This window comes from Gouania willdenowi, chromosome 6 (genome assembly GCF_900634775.1).
Source record: "Gouania willdenowi chromosome 6, fGouWil2.1, whole genome shotgun sequence".
NCBI classification, from domain to species: Eukaryota; Metazoa; Chordata; class Actinopteri; order Blenniiformes; family Gobiesocidae; genus Gouania; species Gouania willdenowi.
Window position 1 is genome coordinate 64,015,641 of NC_041049.1, and position 23,664 is coordinate 64,039,304.

Consider the following 23,664-nt stretch of genomic DNA (forward strand, 5'->3'; position numbering starts at 1 on the left):
TACAGTAGTAATCACGACATTTATTTAGAAAATAAAAGCAGCGACAGGAACACAATTAAAAGAAACATCAGGTTCTGAAGAACTTCAGTGACCTGAAGATATTTAATCATTTATTTTACAAACACCAATGGGCTTCTTCTTTTTCATGGAAAAGGTCTGGACACAGTTTGATCTGAGTGGTGGATCAGAAGGACAGGTTGATGAGAGGAGCGTTGTTTTCTCCTTTCTCTTCAGGACTCCATTTAATAAGTGGGGAGCTCAGATCGATCAGCTGCATAAACAAACACATTCACTTTACAGCTGCTACAGTCATGGGGTTCACTGGTGCACTGAGTCACATGGTTTGTTTTTATTGTGGATCCCCATTAGCGCAGTCAAGCTGACGCTATTCTTCCTGGGGTCCACAGAAAAAGTATCTTCTTCCAGTACAATCATTTTACATTTACATCATCAAAACAAAAATCAGTTCATTATACTAGTAATAAGTTATATATAAAAAAAATATCATAAAACATGATCCCAATACAAATTCCAATTTCAACCATAATACAATACCGTTAAACATTCTCAAATCTCTGCTATTTTTAATAGTTCAGATAGGCTCCTTAATGACACAAATAGAATATTTCATACATGTATGTCTAGAAGGAACTGTTTAATAATATTCTAAATGCATTTACATTTTCCGCCTGTAATATTCCATTTGGTAGTGTGTTCCCTATAAGTGAACGTTTGTTGTAGGCATTTTGATTTGGCTTTTGGTAGAGTAAACTTCCCTGCAGAGCCATGCTTCGTCCTATAGTTGTGTTCGTCATGACTAAATAACAGGTTTTAATAGAGGATTTGTAGACATTTGTCATGTACAATATTTTTAAAGAATGAGAGTAATGATTACAGTAACCTGTCCTGCACAGATAACCACTTCAGTCTGTTTAACATGAGTTTAGAACTGGTTCCATACTCACAGCCCAATACTACACGCGCTGCTCTATTTTGTATGAACTGTAATTTTTTTAATCTGAGCTGCTGAACTATTTGACCATATTGATGGACAGTAGTCCAACGGCAAAAACACCAATGCTTGTGTAATTTGTTCTATTTACTTGCGTGTCAAACAATATGAATAACTTTTTTCTTTTAATCATAGTTATAGCTCTTGCCATTTTCGCACTTATGGATTCAATGTGTTCTGTCCATGTCAGTGTATGGTCTACAATGATTCCCAAAAGTTTTGCCTCATGTAATTTTGACCCCTTGAATTTCCAAAGTAAGTTTAGGATTTGAATTTATACTGCGATCTGACCCTATGACCATTGTATGCGTCTTCTCTGTTTAAGACCATTTGATTGTTATTAATCCAATTTACAACTTCTTTTAGCTCATCCTACAAAACATTTTTTAAATCCCTTACATTGTTTGCTGATGTATATAACGTTGAGTCGTCAGCGTACATGACAATATTTGCTTTGTTTAAGACTAAGGGCATTTCATTTGTAAAAATGGTGTAAAGCAAGGGTCCTAAGCAGCTGCCCTGTGGTACTCCACATGTTATAGACTTTATGTCTGAGTAGCAGCCATAAAAAAATGCAACTTTGAAACCACGCTATTGCTCTCCCTTTAATCGCCATTGAAGTCTATTTGCCATTCTTATAGTGGTGGGTTACCGAGTGCTCTTATAGTGGTGGGTTACCGAGTGCTCTTATAGTGGTGGGTTACCTAGTGTTCTTATAGTGGTGGGTTACCTAGTGTTCTTATAGTGGTGGGTTACCTAGTGCTCTTATAGTGGTGGGTTACCTAGTGCTCTTATAGTGGTGGGTTACCTAGTGCTCTTATAGTGGTGGGTTACCTAGTGCTCTTATAGTGGTGGGTTACCTAGTGTTGTTATAGTGGTGGGTTACCTGGTGTTTGTTATAGTGGTGGGTTACCTGGTGTTCTTATAGTTGTGGGTTACCTAGTGCTCTTATAGTGGTGGGTTACCTAGTGTTCTTATAGTGGTGGGTTACCTAGTGTTCTTATAGTGGTGGGTTACCTAGTGTTGTTATAGTGGTGGGTTACCTGGTGTTGTTATAGTGGTGGGTTACCTGGTGTTCTTATAGTGGTGGGTTACCTAGTGTTGTTATAGTGGTGGGTTACCTGGTGTTGTTATAGTGGTGGGTTACCTGGTGTTCTTATAGTGGTGGGTTACCTAGTGCTCTTACAGTAGTGGGTTACCTGGTTTCCAGTGAAGGACTTTGTGCTGGTCCTGATGAGGTCAGGTGTGTTGGTCAAATCTATCAGCAGCTTCTCCTGAGGATGTAGAGACGGAGCAGGAAGATCCAACAGAAGAACCTGATACAGATACAAGAGGGATGTAAAGCGGCAGTGTTATGAAAAAGATCACATTATAATGGTTTTGCTACAGTGATATACATTCCTTTAGCCTCATTCAGAAGGACATAGTTGAAAAAGTTCCGTTTCCTCCCTCCTTTGTTATTCCACATTTTGTAAAAAGTCAGCTCCAAACAGATGAGATGGATTTTTGCCCCTTATGAATGATTAGGGGGAAACTCCTCCTCCTGACAATCCTGGCTCCTCCTACCCTACATAAGAATGTGAGCTCCTCCCTCTCGAACTACCTCTAACAAACATAGTGAAGGCAGGGCATAATGTGGGCTGCATTGAACAACGGAAAAATAGGGCTGGGCAATATATCAAGATTCAAGATACATCGAGTTTTCCAATTTTGGCGATAAGGAAAATGACAATAACGCCTATATTGAGACACAGCATATCTATTTTTTTTTTTAAACTTGTTTTTATTTATACAATCACACAATAAATCACTTGTTCTGAGAAGTAGCAAAAGCAGAGACTCCTAAAACAACATGAAAAGCAGTTAGATGGATTTCTGAGTGTGTCCTAACCCAGACCTTCCCCTAAACAAGGCACACTACAGAACTCACTCACACATGCTGTCCCTTACAGGTGCTGTCCCTTAGAGGAGAAAAAGCCAAAAGTGGCACGTATTGTGCAGCTGTTTGTTAAGGGTGTTTCTCATCAGCAAATTTAACCCACAATTGTCTCTGGTTAGACTTTATCGAGTTAAAAATAGAAATTTCTATCGAATATTGCCATTCTGTAAAAAAAAAAATATTGAAATACGATTTTTGGTCCAAATAGCCCAGCCCTAAGGACAAATATATTTTTACACAATGGTTGGTATTGACCTTTGCTGGTCATGTACCAAGCAAAATGGGTGGAGTCCTGGTAGGCGGAGCCTGGAAGTCACTCCCATAGATTTTCTAAAAGTGCTTGGATCGGACCGAACAAGCCATCAGCGGAAAGGTCTGACAATATTATTAACTTTTAATAACCCACTCATGTGTACATTAAATAATAATAATGTACAGGCTTATAACTGACTGACAATAATAAGAAAAACAGACAAACAGCAGTCTGTAGTGTTTGTGTGACCTCTGACCTCCTGTCCTTTAGTGTTACCCTCCACAGTTATCGGTGATTTCTGCAGATTTTTCCCAGTTTCTGAATCACTCTGACAGAGAGCGACCGGGCTCCTGCTTTCTGATTGGTTCGGCTCCTGAGCGTGTAAAGGTGGGGAAGTAGGAAGCTCCGCCTCTTCCTCCAAACAGAATGGTTTAACATCAGAGACATCAACAGCCTCCTCATCCTGTGCTTTTAAAGGGGCTGGACTACAAAGATCAGAAAAAAGAAAAGTATCAGATTATTATTTAAGGAATGACTTCTTTGCTGATACTGTTCAACACTTAATTTCAGTTTTCAATACAGATATATGCAGCATTATCACCACTTTTTGATAACATTATTATTCCTGCCTTGGGTTCAGCGTGCAATTACTTTTTTACGTAGGACAAAACAGAGGCACCGTTACTCCCTTAATGAGTAAAATAATTTAGAAAATGCAGTTTTTATTTGGTTTGGTTGTCTTGTCGATTTTAAACGTGTGCTAAATATTTCAAAAATAATCATAAATTAGAAAACAGTGTGCCTATAAACAGCCTGCGTCAGTATTATTTTTTCCTCCTTCGTTTTTGCAAATATATCCTTTATATATGATATGTGTTGTGAAATGTGCAATGTCCAATTATTTCACAGAGCTGTTTTTAATTTCATCCTTCTCCTGTTGGGGTCGGAGTTTCCCGTTTCTCATGATGTGCGTGTAGGTGCGCACATTATATCGCCAAGTTGTTTTTTTGTTTAATAAGTCCCAAACCGTGCGCATAAGTGGCGTATGCTTTCTTTTTTACGTACGCAGCGATTGATAACGTAGTGAGCAGGGGCCTCATTTACAGAGACATCACGTAGAAGCCATTATTAAGTCAGTAGTTCTCAACATGTCGCTCTAAATGTCTTCATTTTAAATGTTTTAACGTCTTTAACTTTTTCCTTTATCCCATTTTTGGCCTTTTTTAAAAAGTTCTGACACTTTTTTCAGACTCAAGCTTCCTTTTGCCAAAAAATATCAAGTTCTATGCAAGCTCATTTTGACACTTATCAAATTTTTGTCCTTTCTTGAATTTTTTTGGCCACTTTTTATCTCACTAAGCAAACTCGTTTCCTTTTCCCTTTCATTTGGCCTCTTTTTGTTCCACATTTTGCCCTTTTCACTATTGTTTGCCACATTTTGCCCTTTTCACTATTGTTTGCCACATTCTGCTCATTAAAGCTACCCTCTGAAATACATACCACCTGGTTCCTCTTTATTTGAACATTTTTTGCCCACTCTTGATTGCTTTTGGCTTATTTTAGTCTCGTAACTCTTTTCTTGCCAAGTTTTTCAGAGTTTTGGACCATTTTTGGTCACCTGTTACTGTCTGCCTCCACTCGCTCATCTAAAAAAGAAAAGTAGCGGACCGGACCACAGGGACGATGCCCAGTATGCCAGATGGCCAGTCCACCCTTGACCCTGAGTCACTACAGCATTTGCTAGAGCACCTGATACCAACACTTCATTATTATGCTAATATTAAGCCTGATGTTATGGACACACATACTCGAACCTGCAGGACTTACAGATGCCCTGTGTTAAAGCCGTGGCTGAAAGTGTATCACCTGCAAAGGATCTGCATCCTGGCTGAGCTGTAGGTGGTTTCAGGGTCCAAAACAGGAGGTTGTTTGAACGTTCTGGACAGGTTGGTGGACAAAGGAGAGGGGATGGCGGATGTGCGCTTCACAGGGGTGGGGAGGCCAGAAGGACGTTGTACCTTTAGCTGCACTAACTTGCAAAGGCTGGCAGACGGTGTCAAAGGCCCAGCTGAGGGTTTATGAGGAAGACTGGTAGACTTCAATCTGGACAGAAGCAGAAATAAAGCCAGAGGTAGGAGGTCAAAAATGTTTCAGTCACATAGAGAATTACATAACTAATCAATAGCTGGGTATTCATTACACATTTTGACAAAATAAAAGCAATATTTCTAAATGTCAACAAAGTATAATTGCGCTTTGAACGTGTTTCCATTGAAGGAAGACAAACGCCTTAAACCTCCACATAAAACTCCATATTCCTTTGTTTCACGTCTAATGTGGCAGTAATAATTTTAAAGTATAAGAAATGTGCATCCACTCTTCCGTCTAAACGTACCGCTCCATGTTTTTTCGGAGAGAAGTGGTCATGTGACCCAGTACCTCACGTTCTGTGACGTGTATTTGCGGAAAAAGTGTTTCCATAGCGCTGATGCGACACATTTCAATATCGAAACGGTCTGAAATTCCTCCACATAAAAGCATAAAAAGTTTAACAATATTTGAGCGATTTTTCAAAATTCAGGTGTTTCCATTACCAGTTTTTATTGCACTATTTAGATTTTGCACATTACCAAGGGTAATGGAAACACAGATAGAGATAGTGAGGTTCAATGTGCCTATCATTCTGGACAAATACAACAAAAAAGTCCTTTTTTGCCAAATACCAATGTGTTATCCCATTATGTCAAACAAACACTGACTGTTACAAATATAACCTATGAAAACATTTGTTATGACAAAAGAGTCAGTTTGGACAAAACAAAAACCCTGATGTTGATTATGAAAAAGCAGGTCCATTGCACTAAAAAAACATTAAGACAAAAAAAAAAGCATCCATTACGACAATCAAAGATCATGACAATAGACATTAATTTCGAAAAAAACATCAGTTACGGCTGATAAATGTATCACTGCACTTAACTAACCACAAACTGAAATGGTAGCGTGATGTACAGCAGGAGACTTTTTGGGCTTTTGATAGGATTTTCTGATCTGAGAGCCACGTGATCGATGTCAACATTTTAAACAATGACCATTAATACAGAAAAGATAAAAATAATTGTTTTTTTTTTCTATAATTTTGCATTGGTTGTGATTTTGTGCATTTCTGATGATGATTTGTTTAATTTTCTGTCATTTTGTGAGTTTATTTTGGGGGCCAAGGCATGGGCTAGTTGCCAATGTCTGATTTAGATCATGGAAAGTTTGGATGTATTAAAGCAGACATAAGCAAACTACATGTAATCCTCTGCCTAATTTGTGCGACCCCCAAAACAAAATTGTAACTCAGGAAGTTGGAAGTTATACGAAGCCCAACATAGCACACAAAACTCCAGAAACACAGAAAACAATAGCACAATGTCAACAAAAGTACACACTAAACAACCACTACAAAAGTCACTACAAAAACAATAACATATACAAAAGACACAAAATGCCAATGAAATTGCACAAAATAACAATAACACAAAAAATATAACAAAAACACACACGATGACTTGAAAAATAAAGGCAACAAAAAAAAAAAAAAAATCACCATATTGTCAAGGAAATAGACAAAATGAATTAAAAAACACACGAAATGTGTAGAAACTCAAAAAACACCACGAAAACCCATACAAAAGGATTACAAAGACAAAAACGCTTTTTTGTTCTGTGTTAATGCTCAGATTGGTCTTTATTTTAAATACTGACATGAATGTTAATGTGGCCCTCAGATTAGACAATCATATTTTTGTGGCCCCCCCTCCGATAGAAGTTGCCCATCTCTGTATGAAAGGATGGTTTAAAAACATTATGTTGACAAACAAATATAACTGTTGAGATTATGTGGAAATGTAATAGACGAGTGAACTAAAGTCAACACGTGATAATAAATCATGCTGAGCTGATAATCAGTCCAGTGACTACATATGACCATCATTTACCTCTCCAGGCTGCAGAGTGACGCCAGCCTCTTTGGTCTCAACACTGGTGATACCCCTGAAAGTGACACAAACAAACCATCACTTACACACTGTGCAATAGAACATTAGCTCAACAACTTCAGTATTGCACAACAAACCATTCAGACGGTTTTCTGCAGCACTTCTGCTCCCTGCGCTCAGCGTCGGTTGTACCTCAGGTTTACCTTTGGTCTTAACGCAGCTCTGAGGCCGGCCGGGGGCGGAGCTTCTGATGGAGCAGCTCAGATCAAAAGGTCTCTTAGTGGGCGTCGGCTGTACGGCTGTAGCTTCAGCGTGCTTCTGAGGCGTCGTCTTAGTGACTTTGGCATCCAACAGTTTTTTGGTGTGTGTGGACACAGAGCGGCGACTGGTCGACATCACAGTCGTTTCAGTCGATGGGCGTGTAGATGTGGATGCTGTGGAGCGACGTACGTTGCTGCGCATGGCTGGTTTGGTGATGCTGCTGGGGGTGGGTCCAGTGGAGCCAATCACACTTTGATTCAGAGAAGAGTTCAGTTTACCTACAAGAACAAAGAAAGCACTGGTGATGTCTGGACAACGGTTTTGTGTGTAGAATTGTGTGTGAACAATAACAGATTAAGGTCATCATTTAGCTTTGTGGATTATGTGATTGACAGAGGATTATAACTTTAAAGGGGCAGTATTATGAAAAAATTATTTTCTCCCTCCCTTGCTATTCCACATTTTGTAAAAAGTCAGCTCCAAACAGGCGAGTTGGATTTTTCTCGCTACTTGACGTCACATCGCGGAAACTCCTCCTACTGACAATCCTGGCTCCTCCTACTCTATAAGAATGTGAGCTCCTCCCTCTCAAGCTACCTCACAGCTGAAACAAACATTGCAGTTTAATATAAAATATACATTATACTTTATTGTCATATGTAAAGCTACATACACAAAATATGTTCTCTGCATTTGACCCCTCCCTGAGGAGCAGTGGGCAGCAACGGTGTAGAACCTGGAGCAGTTCCTTTTTTAGTAACGTTATATCGCCTTGTATCGCCTTTGACTTGATCTGACTTGTTTGTGACCCAATGCGAATAAGCAGTTGGACAAAACAAATGATTATCACCTTAAATGCACTATTCCTGTAGTTAATAGAGATGAGGAGGAGAAAAAAGTAACTTTGCAGCTGAATGACTCCGCTGCTGCTGTGATAAACAGACCCTGAAGCACTGACACGGACTCACAATCACAATAGCAGGACCCGATAAAATCCACATTAACGGAATCAACCAATGAACTGTGAAAACATGAAAATTGGCAGAATGTGGATGAAACGCCGTCACCGTGAGGCAAGGAATGGGGAGTACTCATTAGGTGCACCGCCCGCCCCCCTCCAGTCTTGGCTGCTTCAAACACCGTCTAAACCGGACTAAACACCGTCTAAACTGCCAAAAAACTACACAACTCATCCCTCACTCTAAAATATGGAGCCACCAGTGCCCGCTTAACTTTAATGTGTCTGTGAAACTCCGCCTGTTTCTCATGAAGCGCTGAGCGGCGCTCCATGAAAACAAGATCAGCTTTACCGGCTCAGAGTGTTTGAAAAACACATCTAATCAGTGCTACAGAAGATCTGTGGATAAAGTTGTTCTGTTGTTGTGAACGAAACCAGCGTTGCCAGGGTTTGTAGGGTCTTAAACAGCGTCGGCTATTGATAGCTTCTTGATACTGCCAAATATTGTGGCCCCGAGTGGTAAAATAAAACATTTGTTTTTGTTTATTCATTACTGTCTGGAATGATGTCATCAGGACAATTTAAATTAAGTTGATCAAAATTTAATAAACCTGCTCAGATTTAGTAAACCATTGATCCCTGAGGGGAAATTAGGTGACATTAATGCTGCTCTCATACATCTCTATAAGACATAAATAATTAAAAAGCAGTCAGAATAATCCATGCCAGGACATCTTACAGCATATTTTAAATCACATTTTTATCTTTGACATACATTTGTTTAATTACGGCTTTTTTTAAATTTGTTTCCTCACAGGAGTTAAAAACTAATATTTTCTGAAAAAATGTATCAATATTTCTAAAAAACAGATTAAAAAAAAAAATTAATGTGCAAAACACGGAATTTGGAACAAAATAAAATTGATTTTATAGGGCCCAACAATAGCTGCATATATATCCATGTGTTTTACTGTAATGTGCAGTTTTTTTTGGCTGAAAACAATAACAGTGTGTGGATAGCAAAAGACAATCGCTTTGGTGATCACTGATCTCCCTCACAAGAGTGAGGCATGAAGTCTGTCTATAGACACGCCCACTCATAAATATGCATGAAGGGCCGAAAACAGCCTTTTTATAAAAGCTTCATTAAAGTGACTTTTAAGAGGCTAAAACTCCAGAAAACAGGTTAGTTTGGGAAAATAAACCTCAAATACTATGTTGTTGGGGTTCTTAGAACAAATGGAGATGGGTGAAAAATAGGATGATACCGGACCTTTAAAAGAATTGTTCATGGACTGTTTGTTTGGATATTTTTGATATGTTCAGTACCAAGTGGGATCACTTTAAAACCAAAAACGCAGATGCGTTTCATAGGTTTCCTGGTTCTTGGCCTACCTTTAGCAGGAGACAAAGACAAACTGGAGTTGAAGCTGGACACGGAGGACGAGGAGGAGGATGTGTTTCTTCTGTTAGGAAGGGACGGTGGCTTCACAGCAGACGTCTTCCTCACTCCGACACTCTGCTCATACATAATATTAATAAATGATAACGTAGAACAGCATCAGGGACAGTACAGATTTATGGCTGCAGTGGTTGGGGTCAATTACATGTTCAATTAAAACTCAATTTTGATTATTTTGACCAGCATTTTTTCCAATTACAATCATTATTTTTCCCCTGAAAGTCAATTACAATTACAATCTCAATTACTAAAGTTCAATTACAATTAATCACAACTAGTGAGCCTTTAATAAATAATCCAATAACGCTTAACTTTTGACTTGTGTTAGCTTTCTATAAAATACCCTAAAAAATATGATCTACCAAATAATTTGTTTTTCATCTCTTGGTTATCTTGCTAGGCTTCCTTATCCATGGAGGTACAGATATTAATACTATAATAATAATTTGGAGTGGGTGCCTTTTTTTGTCAGTATACCCCTAGATTTACATTTTTTATTTAAATAATAAAATGATCCTTAGGGAACTGACAGGTGAACTTGATATGAAACATATTTTAATAATTGTTAACCACGTAGACCTATGTGTAAAACATTGAACATGGTTCCACAGTTTTGTTTTTAATGACATTGTAAATGACAATTTTTTATAGAATTTCCATACAAACCCAATTACCTGAACTCAATTACATTGAAATTGTCATAACTGTAATTAATTATCAATTACACTATTACAATTATAACTGACCCAAACTCTGATGGCTGCAGTGGTTTCTCACCCATTACCCATCCTGTTGTCTTTAGATATTCTTCTAGAAAAAGCCCTTGATTGAGTTTAAACTAAAGAAAAAGGAATAGATCACTAAACTGTGACTGTTATACCTTTCCTTCATGCCTATTCCTCTTTAATTCTGTGTTGTGTGTCTCTTGGGGTGTGTTCACATCTGCAAGACCTGAAGCTTTTTAACAACTCTAGGATCCGTTTGCCCAGAAAGTCGACTGCATTTGGGCCAATGTGAATGCACAAAAAAAGTCAAGAGCGGATCAGGCAGGCAAATTGTAGAGCATTCCTTGTCATGATCAAAAAAACAGATTTAATGCAAACTGAGTCAAATCATCTTTTCTCCACCCATTTGGCTTGAATCCAGGATTATACGAGTGTGAAAGCAGGCTAAGAAGCCCTAATCTGCTTTTTGTTGCTGTATTTAATGTGGATTAAATGTGATGTGACACACACACACACTGAGTATACGTGTCTATACTTTGTTAACTAACCTTAGTGGGCGGGGGAAGTGTGCGTTTCCCCAACTGGCTGCAGTTAAGTGAGGAGTCGCTGACGTCAGAGGCTACACTCGCCGAATCTGAGGCCAGGTCGTCAGATGATTGTTCTCGGTGGGAGACGCGTGAGGAAGGGCTCCGTTTCCAAGCCGACGCCACCTGAATTTAAAGATTTAAAAAAAGAAGAAAAACACAGGAATAAAACTATTTAGAACTTTAACACAAGAGATGATCAAAAGTTTCCAATGTAGTGCAGAACTTTGTGGAATATATAAAGAAATTGTTGGGCCTACAATTTTCCATATTCACAGAAAATAGATGGAAATCATGTAATTAACTTCTTGAAATGGAAATAGCTATAAAACAAATTTGGGGTGCAAATTTGACTGATTTATGAAAGATTCTACATGTTTATATTGGCCTCAGTTGTCCGCACACTTGAGGCAATAAATAACACATTAAAAGGCATTAACGGAACCCTTAAAAAAGGACTAAACGTTGTCCCATGTCTGTTTATTATGTCTTCAGCATATTTCTCCTATACTTCATCATAATACTGATTTAATACTGCAGCATATTTGCAAAAGTTTATGGTATCATTTACATTTTAAAAGCATAAATGAGGTCCGGTCTCCTCCGTATAGATCCCAGTGGGGTTACACGGTATTCCGTAGAAGGATAACCAAAAAAAATGGGTAGCAGTAATAACATGGGCCTTTTAAAATTCAATTCATTTTGTGAATATTCTACAATTTCATTTATCAGATGTTTTTATATAGTAGCGTACAACACGAGCAGTTAGTGTTAAGGGTAGAGCTGGATATCATCGATACTGAATCGATTCGAATAAAATTTTGAATCAATTAATCACAATTCGATCGTCTTACCTAGCGGAGCTTCGTCTGTATTGTTCCATATTTGCACTGAATGCACTCTTGCGTTGCACAGGTGCAGTAGTCGTCGTTGCTCACGCAAGATTATCGTGAGACGACTGGGGATAAAGTAAAAAAAATAAATAAATTGATTCAGCATCTATGAATTGATTTTGGAAAACTTAAATAAGATTGTTTCTAAAGATTTTTTTTACTCAGCCCTACTTAAGGGAATTACTCAACATCCCACAGTATAGCTGGGTTTCCATTACAGATTTTGGCAAAATAAAAGCGATGTTTCTAAATGTTGATAAAGTATAATTGTGCTTTGAACGTGTTTTAGGCAGGAGCCTCTCAACTCCTGTGAAATCTGATCCAGTGAGAAGTCGCTGGAGAAAGATGGATGCTTCCTTTAACACGCCGTATTACTTTGTTGTTTCACACCTAACGTGGCAGTAATAATTTTTTAAGTATGAAACTAAGAAATGTCTCAGTTTCGTCTTTCGTCTACAGGTACCACGTCATGTTTTCTGGGGGAAAAGTGGTCATGTGACCAGGTACATCATGTCCTGTGACGTGTATTTGCAGAAAAAATGTTTCCATAGCGCTTTTGCGACATCTCAATATCAAAACGTCTGAAATTCCTCCTCATGAAGGCGTAAAGACTTTAGCGATATTTGAGCGTTTTTTCGAAATTCAGGTGTTTCCATTACCAGTTTTTATTGCGCTATTTAGATTGTGCGCATTTCCAAGGGTAGATATGGCCCAGGTTGATACATGAGGCTCAAAGTGAGGGGAAATCATTTTCTATCTTACTTTGCTAGGTGGCTGCAGCCTGGTTGGGTCCTTCCTGTTTTTGCTGGCTGAACAGGAGCCCGTCAGCACTGATGGCCTGTTTGGCAGCACGCCTCCAGCACTCGCTGCAGCCTTTCCTCGTAGTGCCATCCTTGGGGGCGCTCTGCTGCCTGCCATGGGGCTGGAGGTGCTGAGACGGGCTGATGAAACCTTGGTGGTAGCTAGAGTTGAACTAAAGCTCCTTTTCTGCAGTTGGCGCTGGATGGTGGGGGGCAGCTGCTTCATGGGACTGTCCTGTACGATAAAGGTGTCACGTCTGATGGGGCTCAGCACTCTGCTGCTGTTAATAATCACATCCAGTTTAGCCTTGGTGTCCTGGACAAACTCTTCAGTCTCTGCCGTGGGCTGATTGGTCTCCTCAACCTGCGGTTTACTGCTCTGCAGCTGGGCGGCCAGTTTGAGTGCTTCCTCACACACAGCATCCAACTGGTCTTCAGTTAACGTGCTCCAGCTTCCACGCTCCTCAGCACCAGTGCTTTCAGATGCCACACTGGTAGAAGCAGACCTCTCATTATGGCCAATGGGATCCACAAACACCTCATCTTCTTCACTTGAGGAACTGCAGGGCATACAGACACAAAACAATAATTTTGGTTTTACAGTGTGGAAAAGAGTTGCTGAAAACATCACTTTACTACTGCAACCAGAGTGATGCAGATAAAAGAGTCTTAATGGAGAGAGGGTTCATCTTCATGCTTGGACGAGTACATATCACTGCATTTTATGCACTGGACTAATACTAAAAATGTAGAGTGGATTATACCTTTAGTGCAAGACTCTAAAGAGGAGAGGTGCCAGGGCACTTTTCGAGCACTGTCGAGGTGTCCTTGAGTAAGGCACCAAACCCCAACACTGCTCTGGTGCGCTCCCTTCGTTGTAAAAGCAGCCCCACTCTGACATCTCCCCATTAATGCATGTCCACAGGTCCTGTTTGTGCATGTGTGTGATTCGGGCCTATGTGTGTGAGAAGCATGTCCCTAAAAATAACAAGAGTGCAATGTAATTTCCCTTCAGGGATTAATAAAGTAATTCAAATTAAAAAAATAATTAAATACAAATGTAGAAAACACGGAAAACGTACCCATAGTCAGTTAGGCTATTGATACGTTTCCGTATCAATAGACACATCGTTGTTTTAATTATGAAAGTGTCTATTTGTACAGTTGCCGTACGGACAGCTATTGGTGCTGTTACCAAAGTACACCTACGTAACTAACAATTTTTAGAGTTAGGTTTAGTCTTAGTCACGGGACTTAAACTGGCCAATGACTGACCAATCACGTGACCTAAACTGGCCAAATAGGGGCGCTGCGTACGGATAGAATGTCCGTATATTGATACGGCAACAGTACGATAGCCACTGCCTTTAATTATTATTGCTCAAAAAAAATGTTTAAAAAATTCAGTTTTGCTTAAATCATTAATTATTTAAGGAGTACTTTTTACCTCTACTTTTGATTAAGTACAGAAAACAAAGTTAAGACATTTAACAATGTTATATTCTCATATATGACTTATTCTTTACCAAAGTCATTTTTCTGTAAGGTGCTTCTAATGAAGTGTGGCTTTTTCAGTATTTTATTCAGTACAGTCTAAAACAGTGAGTGGCATGTTGTGGTGTTTCCTACCTGGAAGGTGACAAGGACACATCGAAGTCGAACTTATCATCGGTCAAAAAGGAGAAACCTGCAAAGACACGTGAGTTAAACGATTAATACTGAGTGTTAGACTTAAAATATATAAACCAAACGATGGAAAACGTACTGTTGTTACTTTGACAGTCCATTCCGAAGTCTGTTCTTCCCTCTGTGACACAGGTTACAATGGCACGATTACAAACTATCATAAAATCACCCATAAATAGTAGAAGGATTTGATAAAACAACGTAACTACGGACACCACGCCTATTAGCTAAGATAGCTTTAACGTTAGCATTCAACCAAATTAGTCCTTCAACAGTAGATAAAGAAGATTTAAACTTTGACAGGCGTGACGACACTTTATTGGGGGTAAAATGTTACGTTTCTGTCCGAATAAAAGCACCAACCTGTGGTCTTACTCCGAGCTCGTCGATGTTTGCCTGTTTCATTAAAAACAGACAAAACTCACCGACAATTCAAATCTGCTGCGCTCGGGTCACGTGCCCCAAGAGCGCTCAGCAATTGGTCCAAAGGGTAACAGAGACGCCCAGGTACTTTGTGGTAGTTGTAGTCCAAAAACTGCGGAGACTACATTTTTATAAAGAAAGGACAATATGTAAATAATTTAGTAATTATTTATTATTAACTCTTTTTTGGGGGCGGAACTACGGAACTGTATGGAGGTATATTTGAGTATTTATTATTTATTAAAAAAAACCCTCAAAAAACCGTTTTAATCAAAAGTAAAATCACCAATAAAAAATGACTTTTCAATAAAAAAAAAAGTTTATTTCAATCAACAATAATAATAAAAAAAAAAAAACCGAAACTAAAACAAAAAACCTTTTCAATCGAACAAAAACAGTGTTTTTGACCCTGGGTTTCTACCTGGCTCCGCCCACCTGAATGCCGTTTTTGAACACTTTAATAAACCTTAACACTTTTCTCTGAAACACATTAGTAACATCACACACCACAGACGTGTTCACATCATTAATAATGTTGTGTTGATTTACGTCTTTTTTTGTTTTTGTTTTGTGCAAACGGTAGTTTTCTTTCTAACATTGTGGATACAGATCATTAAGTGAAAGTCACTGAGAGGTTGATCTGCATTAAAACATCTACTGATGTCTGTAGTAAAGTTCTCTGAATACAAACCTGTGGATAATGTAAAGGAGGAGATGAAAATTTAAATGAATCCACTTTTAAGGCTCCATTGTTGTTTTATATTGTTATACAGTTAAATCTGTAAATCATACCTATTTGAAGTTATGATTGCGCAGTGAATTGTGACGCTTCGCTTGGAAGTGACGGGTCGCGGGTTCGCGTCTCGCTTCAGTGTTTTCTTATGACATTAACCCACTTCATACCAGCTGTAATGGAATCCGATACCCAGAGTTTCTCATCGCGGGGTATGTTGACCCAGAGTTTATGGACAGACTCAGAGTTTGTTAACCCTCCTTTATGGAATACCCCTCAGTATGAAACAAAATTGGTCATAATTATATGCAAACAAAATGAATAATGACTTACAAGTCAGTTGGCTTCATTTCAGCATAATTGAGGAGAATAACTATGCAGTGCTGAGAGTCTGTCAAAGGGGTACATTTGCACAGTTTATAGGGGAATTTAGACCCTTTGATTGTTTGTAAACATTGTGATGTATTTTGTTGGGCGGGGCTTAGCCTGGAAGCAAAACCACTTAGTTTTTCTGAACTTTAATTTACGTCCACTAACGTTATTCCTCCTATTCTGGCACCCAAACACACAAGACAACATTCTAAAGCTGTAACATTACTAGCCTCCACAGTCTTTAACCAACGGCGTTTCCTGTTTTCTTTCAAAATAAAAGTCCAAGATGAGAGATCAATTCTTATTTATTTTTGACCAACTGTCCGCGACTCACCCAGTACAGGTCCGCGACCCACTTTTGGGTCTCGACCCACCAATTGTGAATCGCTGGACTATAGTGTAAGTATATTTACTTCATTTATCAACACGGAATGCCAATACAGGAAATAGTTTGATGACGTCATCATCAGTTGTGTACGGTTCCCGCGGCTGCGAGATGCAGAAAAAAAAACAAAAAACAAACACGATACCTTCAATATAACTTCACTTAGTGTTAGTGATTGAGTTGGATAAACGCTCTTACTGATCTGAGTACACAGAAGTAAAAAAAAACAACAACAATATTTGTGTATTTTAAAACCTGATTCTGAAATTTAATATAGTGACTTAAAACAGGGAAGATTGACCAGCAGACGTCATGAGGAATCAGAAAAAGTAAGTAGGTAACTTTAATGAATCATTCAGTGATAATCAAATGAGTAAATATTGCTTGTTTTATAATATTGTAAATTTAGTTATTCAGCTAAATTCATAAATCAAGTAAAAAAAATAAATAAAAAACACTGCTTGTTTTACAATATTGTAAATATTCATATTCAGTGATAATCCTGTGTAAATGAGTTGATATTGTAAAGCGCTTTGGAACTACTTTGTCATAAAGGTGCTATTTAAATCTAGTCTATTTTAATGTATTTATTATTTAATCAGAATAGGCTAATCCTATTAATTTCGATAACTCCGCTGCTTTAACTAGGCCTCACATGGTGTATAATGCTGTCTAATTTTGCTAATGGTGAATGTTAATGTCAGCTGAAATTGTCTATTCGTACGGTTTCCGTATGGACAACCCCCGGTGCTATTGGTACATTTACCAAAGTACACGTCAGAGTCATACCTGTCAAGTTTTGGATTTGAAAATAAGGGAAATTTTCTGTGCCCACTACGATCCGTCCCACCCGCCCAACCAAGCTCCAGTATCCCTTATATTTTAAGATAAATATACAATAAATCTAAAATAGCCACTTGTCAACCACTTACTAAATACAATTATGTGATTATAATCTGGTAGGTCGACCTTTATGGGGGTGGGTCGTCTTCTGATCGAGAGGTTGGGGGTCGATATCAGTACCTGACTACGTGTCGAAGTGTCCTTGGGCAAGACACTGAACCCTAAGTTGCTCCCAGTGGTCGACTAGCGCCTTGCATGGCAGTCCTGTCCCACTGGTGTGTGAATGTGAGAGTGATTGGGTGAATGAGCTGATATGTAAAGCGCTTTGAGACTGCTTCAGTGTGGGGATGAAGCACTATATAAATCAAGTCCATTTACCATTTATTAACATTAAAATGCTGTGAACATTCCTACTAGGGCTGGGCAATATGAACCAAAACTCATATCTTAATATTTTTTCTCAAAATGGTGATATATACGGTATAAATCTAGATAATTTTATTTCGAATGAAGTCTGAGAAGAAAGAGAATTCTGGGTTAAATTTGCTGATCCAAAATGCTGCACAGGCTCATTTACTAACAAACAGCTGCACAATATGCGCCACTTTTGGTTTTTTCTCCTGTAAGGGACAGTATGTGCAAGTGATATGTAATCTGTAATATGGCTTGTTATGGGGAAGCTCTGAGTTAGGACTCTGTTCTGAAAAGTAAAAGCAGTGACTTTTAAAACTAGTATTTTGATACAAAATAAGCTATTATATATAATAGAAAACTCAATACATCTTAAATCTCGATATATCGCCCAGCACTAATTCCTAAATTATAATAAAACCTAAATAAAAACATAAATGGATATATTAAGTACATGTTTATTTATTATACTTACAGTTTATATACAAGTCAACACGTTGCATATTTACTGTTAATTTCACATTGCTTGTCTTTAAGTTAGACATTTATATATTATTTTCATTATATATTTTATTATAATTTCTCACGATCACTCATGTGGTTCTCTGGTATTCACTAATGACTTATTAGACACATTTATTACAGACTTTACATTCTTTAACACTTTAAAGCAGTGTATATTTGTGGGGCTTGTGATTGGCTGATTTTTCATGGCGGTTCCTTCCGCTGTGGTAGACGTTAAAATCTCAGTTATTAATCTAACATAATGTCTAACTGTGTCCCATCCTGGTGCTCTTTAGGAAGGTAAACTCTCTGTTCCAGTTTCCAACGTATTTACAGCAGTTCTTTTTTTTTTTTTACCAGAACGTCTTCATTCATCATCTCTTTTCTGAGTTGTTTTCGGGTTTGTTGCCGCTGTCGACACTAATAACGCGAGAACTGTCGCTCAGGCCATTTCAGGTGGAAGTTCTCGCGAGGCTAGTGACGGCGTTCAGTGTAGTAAGGCATTTTATTATTATTATTATTATTACATTAAAATACGGGATATTTACGGGAAAATACTAATACGGAAAGATGGCGGGAAAGAGGGGTAAAATACGGGAGTTTCCCGGCTAAAACGGGATACTTGACAGGTATGATCAGAGCCGTGACCGAAACTGGCCAATGAGGGGCTCTGCGTCCGGATGTCAGTACATTGATACGGCAACCACTATGGATAGCCATTTACAGCACATTTTAAAAAAGCCAGCAGCATTCCAAAGTGCTTTACAGTGAAGATAATACATATATAACACCATAAAACATAAGACATTAAACAACTATAAGACACCACGAGTTAAATATTTCAATATTTAAGAATCTATTTAAGCTCTGCCGAAGGCCAGGCCAAACAAGTGAGTTTTAAGCTTAGTTTTACAAGAAGACAGGCTGTTCCAGAGGGTGGGAGCTGCCACAGAGAAACAACGGTCACCTCTGGATTTTAAAAAGGAATGAGGAACGTCTAAAACCATCTGGTTGACTGACCTCAGAGGCTCTGAAGCCTTTTGTTACATTGTCACGTGTATCTCGTTTAAATACATTGTGGTCCATCGGTAGGTTTAGGTGTTTGAGGGGAAATTAAATGTCTGTGGCCAGTCTTTCGGTATCCCCTCTCTAAAGAAAAAGAAAAAAAAACAGACAGGAAAAAAAAAAACAGGAAACTTCCTGGTTCGAGTTGTGCGTGATGACGTCAGAGCACGACGCCTCACACAGCCGCATTGTTGTGGGGGTAGAGAAGCTTCGGACGCCTGCAGACGGCCTTTCCTACAACCTTTCACATTTACCTCCGTGATCCCCAGAGGATTACCCAGAACCAGTCCCGTCGCCCTGGATACTTACCGGCTATTATCCACTAGGAACCGGTTCAGCGCGGACCGAGGCCGACGCTGGAAGTGCGGAGCGAATGTGGATTTAACTAGTGCTCGCTCCACAGGCCGCGCCGCCATTGCTGCTGTTTTAATAAGCTGAATACAGGAAAACACCAAGGTGAGTGCCGCTTCATTGCACGACCAATGTGTGAGTATCTAAACAAGCAGACCACAACTCAAAAGCACATCGTTGTGCCTCGGGAAAAGGCCAACTTTCTCAGTGGAAGGAGGTTCTTGTGTTGGTCGCCATATTTCCTCTCCCTGTGCTGTGCAGTGCAGGCTAACATTAGCCCGGTTGGTGGACGGAGTGTCCTAGTGCGTTTAGCCGGTCACTGGGAGGCCTCCGCCGGGACTGAGCAGACACTGGGCCTCGTCTGTTCCCGTCAGAGCCCTGCGCGTCACCGTAGGGGTTTAAAGAGACTACCACGAATCATCAAAAAGCGTATAAAAATCGGGTAGTGAGCGCTAAAGCTAACAATAATAATGGCTATCAGACACTGTAGTAGGAACTAGGAGTAGCTGCTGCCGTAGACTTTTTATTTAATAATAAGCTGCTGTTGTTGTTCATTCATCCAGTGAACTCTGTGCTTCCGCCCCCACCTCCCCGGTTCCCACCCCCCGCTCTTAGATGTACAGTAGTGTTTCTCAAATGGGGGTACGCGATCGCACAACAGGGGGTAATTGGAATAGAGACTGAAGAAAAGTAACAAATGAAAGCATTACAAATATGGGGTTTCATAATGTTTATTGTTAGTTAAAAATTATAATTACTCTAAATATCACCAGAAACTTACAAAAACACACAAAATAAGAGGATATATAATAATGAATTAAAAAAAATAAAAAATACAGCCAAACAACAACAAAATACACAAAATGACACCAAAAGCACACACACTATGAGAGAAAAATACTTACTATTAAAAATATAATCACACTAAATATTACCAGCAACTTACAAAAACACACACAAAATAAGATGATATATACTAATGAATTAAAAAAAAGTCAAACAACAACAAAAAACACAAAATGACACCAAAAGCACACACACTATGAGAGAAAAATACTTACTATTGCTAGCAACTTGCAAAATGACAACAAACTGCAGTTAATAAGTTATAGGAAGTGTCTCCTAGTATGTAATATGTATCCATATACCGGCATTCTAGCCATATGAAAGATGAAGTTACCGGGAGTCATGTGACCATTCTGTGCAGTTAGGGTTAGTTAATCCGTAATGTAGGTTAGGGTTAGTTTGTCCGTAACGTAGTTGACGTATTAATACAAATGCAAGTACAAATGCGTAGCGTCTCATTGGTCAGTTTAGGTCATGTGGTGCACCTATCATGTTACCTAAACTGGCCAATGAGGGCCGTTGCGTACGGATAGAATGCCGGTGTTACGTATTGACAGACACTACCTGAATTATACACAGACAAACACATTACCATGTTGTCATCAGATGTTCTCATTTGTTTCTCATAGCCTTTTCCTTTCCAACCGAATCAACTTGTATTCAAAGGGTTCGACAACATACTGTAGGTTATCACTGCAGTGTTGTCATCAGGCAATGCAATGTACTATATGTAGAGAAATATCAAACACCTATTTTTAAGGACTGGACAAGGCCCCTTTATACCAAGTGAAGACTAATTGTAATTCTTCTGCGTACACTGACATTTTGGACATAGTCATGTTTCCAACTTTGTGGTAACAATTAGGAGAAGGCCCTCAATTATTCCAACATGTCCGAGAGCACAATGCCAGGTGTATAGATAGAGATCACAGCCCAGGCCCTCTTGTCCAACATCAATGCCTGACTCCATAATTATTCTACATTTTTTGTGGCATTAATTTCAACATAAACACTCCAACATATTATTCCAAGAAGAAAATAAAGCTGTTCGAGCTGCAAAAAACCATGTCAAACTTGTCAGATTTAGAATCTCCCATCTCCAAGTAGTAATGAAGTCCATGATTGACAAACTAATGCACAACATACAGTATATTGAATTTCTCTTATGGAAAAAAGGCAAAGATTTTCCGGCACCTGATTGTAAAACTGGGCTCACTGTAGCTTTTACATTCAGCATTTAGTCAGTCATTTGTCCAAATACTTTTGTTCATATAGTAGTGTACTACATTCTAATCGTAATGGGACAAAACAGTTGCCTTGTATATGTGCCATTAAGCAGGTGTATTATACACACATCCATACACTAATTCAGTGGTTCTCAAACTTTTTTGGCTGAAGTACCCCCTTTCTCAAACCTTTGAATCCAAGTACCCCCTTTTGTCCGTCTACAACATTTTCCTCAGAATTTTGAGGGAAAAAAACAACTGTAGAGCATATTGATGGAATGAATGAGTGATAACACACATTTTAAAGAATCTCATTTTGTAAATAAGTGAATGAAGCAGTATTTAGTGTTTCCTGAATAGATTTATTTTTTCAGTTTTGACTATTTCCTGTCACTCCGTCCTGATGTGGGACTAAGACTGGCCTTTGTGTTTTCAGTTCATGTTCTAATCAAGATCATTTGTATCATCATTTTTTGTGTTTTTGTGTCATTTTCTGTGTTTTTGTTGTTGTTTTTGTGTGTTGTTGGTGTTATTTAAATTATTCTGCGTGTTTTTTCTGTCGCTGCTCTAATTCATTGTAGCATTGAGTTTTCCCACTAAAGATCATGCACCTTACTAACAGATCTCTGCTGCTGCTGCACAATACATTTGTCAGAAACTTTTGCTAAATGTTAATGTTGGAAATGGTTTAGAGAAGAAGTAACCAGTCATCCACACAAGACCTGGCTGTTCCTGGTACAAATACCCACAAATCCCTGTTGTCTGAGATGCTGTTAGTGAGTTCATGTTTGTGGAGCTTGTTCAGCTTTAGTTCCCTTTTTCAGGACTCCTCCCATTTCTGGATTGAGACTTCTCACATGACAACAACAAACAAGAGCAGGCCCATCCCTCAAAATACAAAGCCGTTACTATATATTGCCAAAATCAGGGACGAATGGCTATTTGTTCTCTTACTATCCTTGTCAGTGATATAAAATGTACAAGTTAGATTGTAGATTAGTTCATTTGAAAATAGAGGCTTAGCTGTATAAACAAAGCTCGTCATTAACCTCTCCTTGTTCTTGTAAAAAGCTTAGTAATTCAGTGTTTGTCCTAGCAGTAAAAGAGGTTGAAGTTTGGTCTCCTGTTTTACACAGGCATATATACACATTGTAGTCCTTTGTATTTGCCTTTGAAACAAATATGATCTACTAGAGCAGGAGTCTGCAACCTTCACTCTCAAAGGAGCCATTTTGCCTAATCTCGCCTGGATTTAATTCCTTCCGGAGCCTGAAAAAAAAGACCGTCTCAATGAAGACAATACAGTGTATAAAATTCTTTACAGTTAAAAAAATATTGAGTAATTTCACGAGTTACTGTTTTTGAACGGCTACAAAAACTAACTTGAATTTGATGACACACGATCATGTCAGTCAACACATCCCTCTAATTGCTTATTACATGCAACATATCAAGCATGCATATTAAAGCAGCATGTTGGTAGTTAAATAAATCTTTCCCCACACAAATAAAATCTCTATTTTCTTCCAGAATAGTCTTTTTGTTCGTATAGTTAGCTTACCAGGGATTTAAAACTTAAGGTTAGCCACAGGTGCAGGAAAGTTGATGGTCTGTAGAGGTTTTAGGAGTTGAAGTCGGAAGGTGGCAGAGTTATTGCACAATGAAATTTATTTTTAGGTCAACCAATTGTTTATCATAATTCTGTTTGAAGATGTCATTATTAATCATCAATACCCTGTAAGAAATAACAATTCATTATTTATTTATTTTTTCTTTAAAGCTACAGGGAGCCATTGCAAAAGGGTCAAAGAGCCACATGAGGCTCCAGAGCCTCAGATCCCTGTACTAGAGCTGGGCAATATTTTGAGATTCAAGATATATCGAGGTTTCTATTTTGGCAATATAGAAAAAGACAATATTGTCTATATCGAGATATATCTTTTTTT

The 23,664-nt window shown here is 38.6% G+C and overlaps 2 protein-coding genes across 11 annotated transcripts in view; one reads left to right on the top strand and one right to left on the bottom strand.

Annotated features, from left to right (window-relative positions):
* On the bottom strand, nucleotides 1-19,284 carry gtse1 (G-2 and S-phase expressed 1). 4 transcript variants are annotated; one of them, XM_028448255.1, is made up of 13 exons: nucleotides 19,251-19,284; nucleotides 14,923-15,103; nucleotides 14,639-14,680; nucleotides 14,503-14,560; nucleotides 12,836-13,433; nucleotides 11,145-11,306; nucleotides 9,805-9,928; nucleotides 7,328-7,729; nucleotides 7,191-7,245; nucleotides 5,071-5,307; nucleotides 3,461-3,689; nucleotides 2,212-2,328; nucleotides 1-271 (listed from the first exon to the last, which is right to left on the bottom strand). In XM_028448255.1, the coding sequence occupies exons 3-13, from the start codon at nucleotides 14,658-14,660 to the stop codon at nucleotides 185-187; spliced, it is 2,091 nt and encodes a 696-aa protein (XP_028304056.1). In that variant the 5' UTR covers nucleotides 14,661-14,680; nucleotides 14,923-15,103; nucleotides 19,251-19,284; the 3' UTR covers nucleotides 1-184. The 4 variants fall into 4 exon arrangements, with proteins under 4 accessions (XP_028304056.1, XP_028304057.1, XP_028304054.1 ...); XM_028448256.1 differs by having other exon boundaries at nucleotides 14,639-14,713; XM_028448253.1 differs by having other exon boundaries at nucleotides 7,394-7,729; nucleotides 14,639-15,103.
* Nucleotides 16,387-23,664, top strand: part of LOC114464199 (bromodomain-containing protein 1-like) — a 25,192-nt gene continuing 17,914 nt past the window's right edge. For 4 of the 7 annotated variants that reach the window (XR_003674173.1, XM_028448251.1, XM_028448249.1 and 1 more), the window contains exon 1: nucleotides 19,460-19,751. The gene's annotated coding sequence lies outside the window, so the exon portion shown is untranslated. Of the gene's footprint in view, nucleotides 16,487-16,651; nucleotides 16,802-18,492; nucleotides 18,531-19,459; nucleotides 19,752-23,664 lie in introns of those variants that run through there. The other 3 variants (XM_028448248.1, XM_028448246.1, XM_028448247.1) reach the window with 3 other exon arrangements.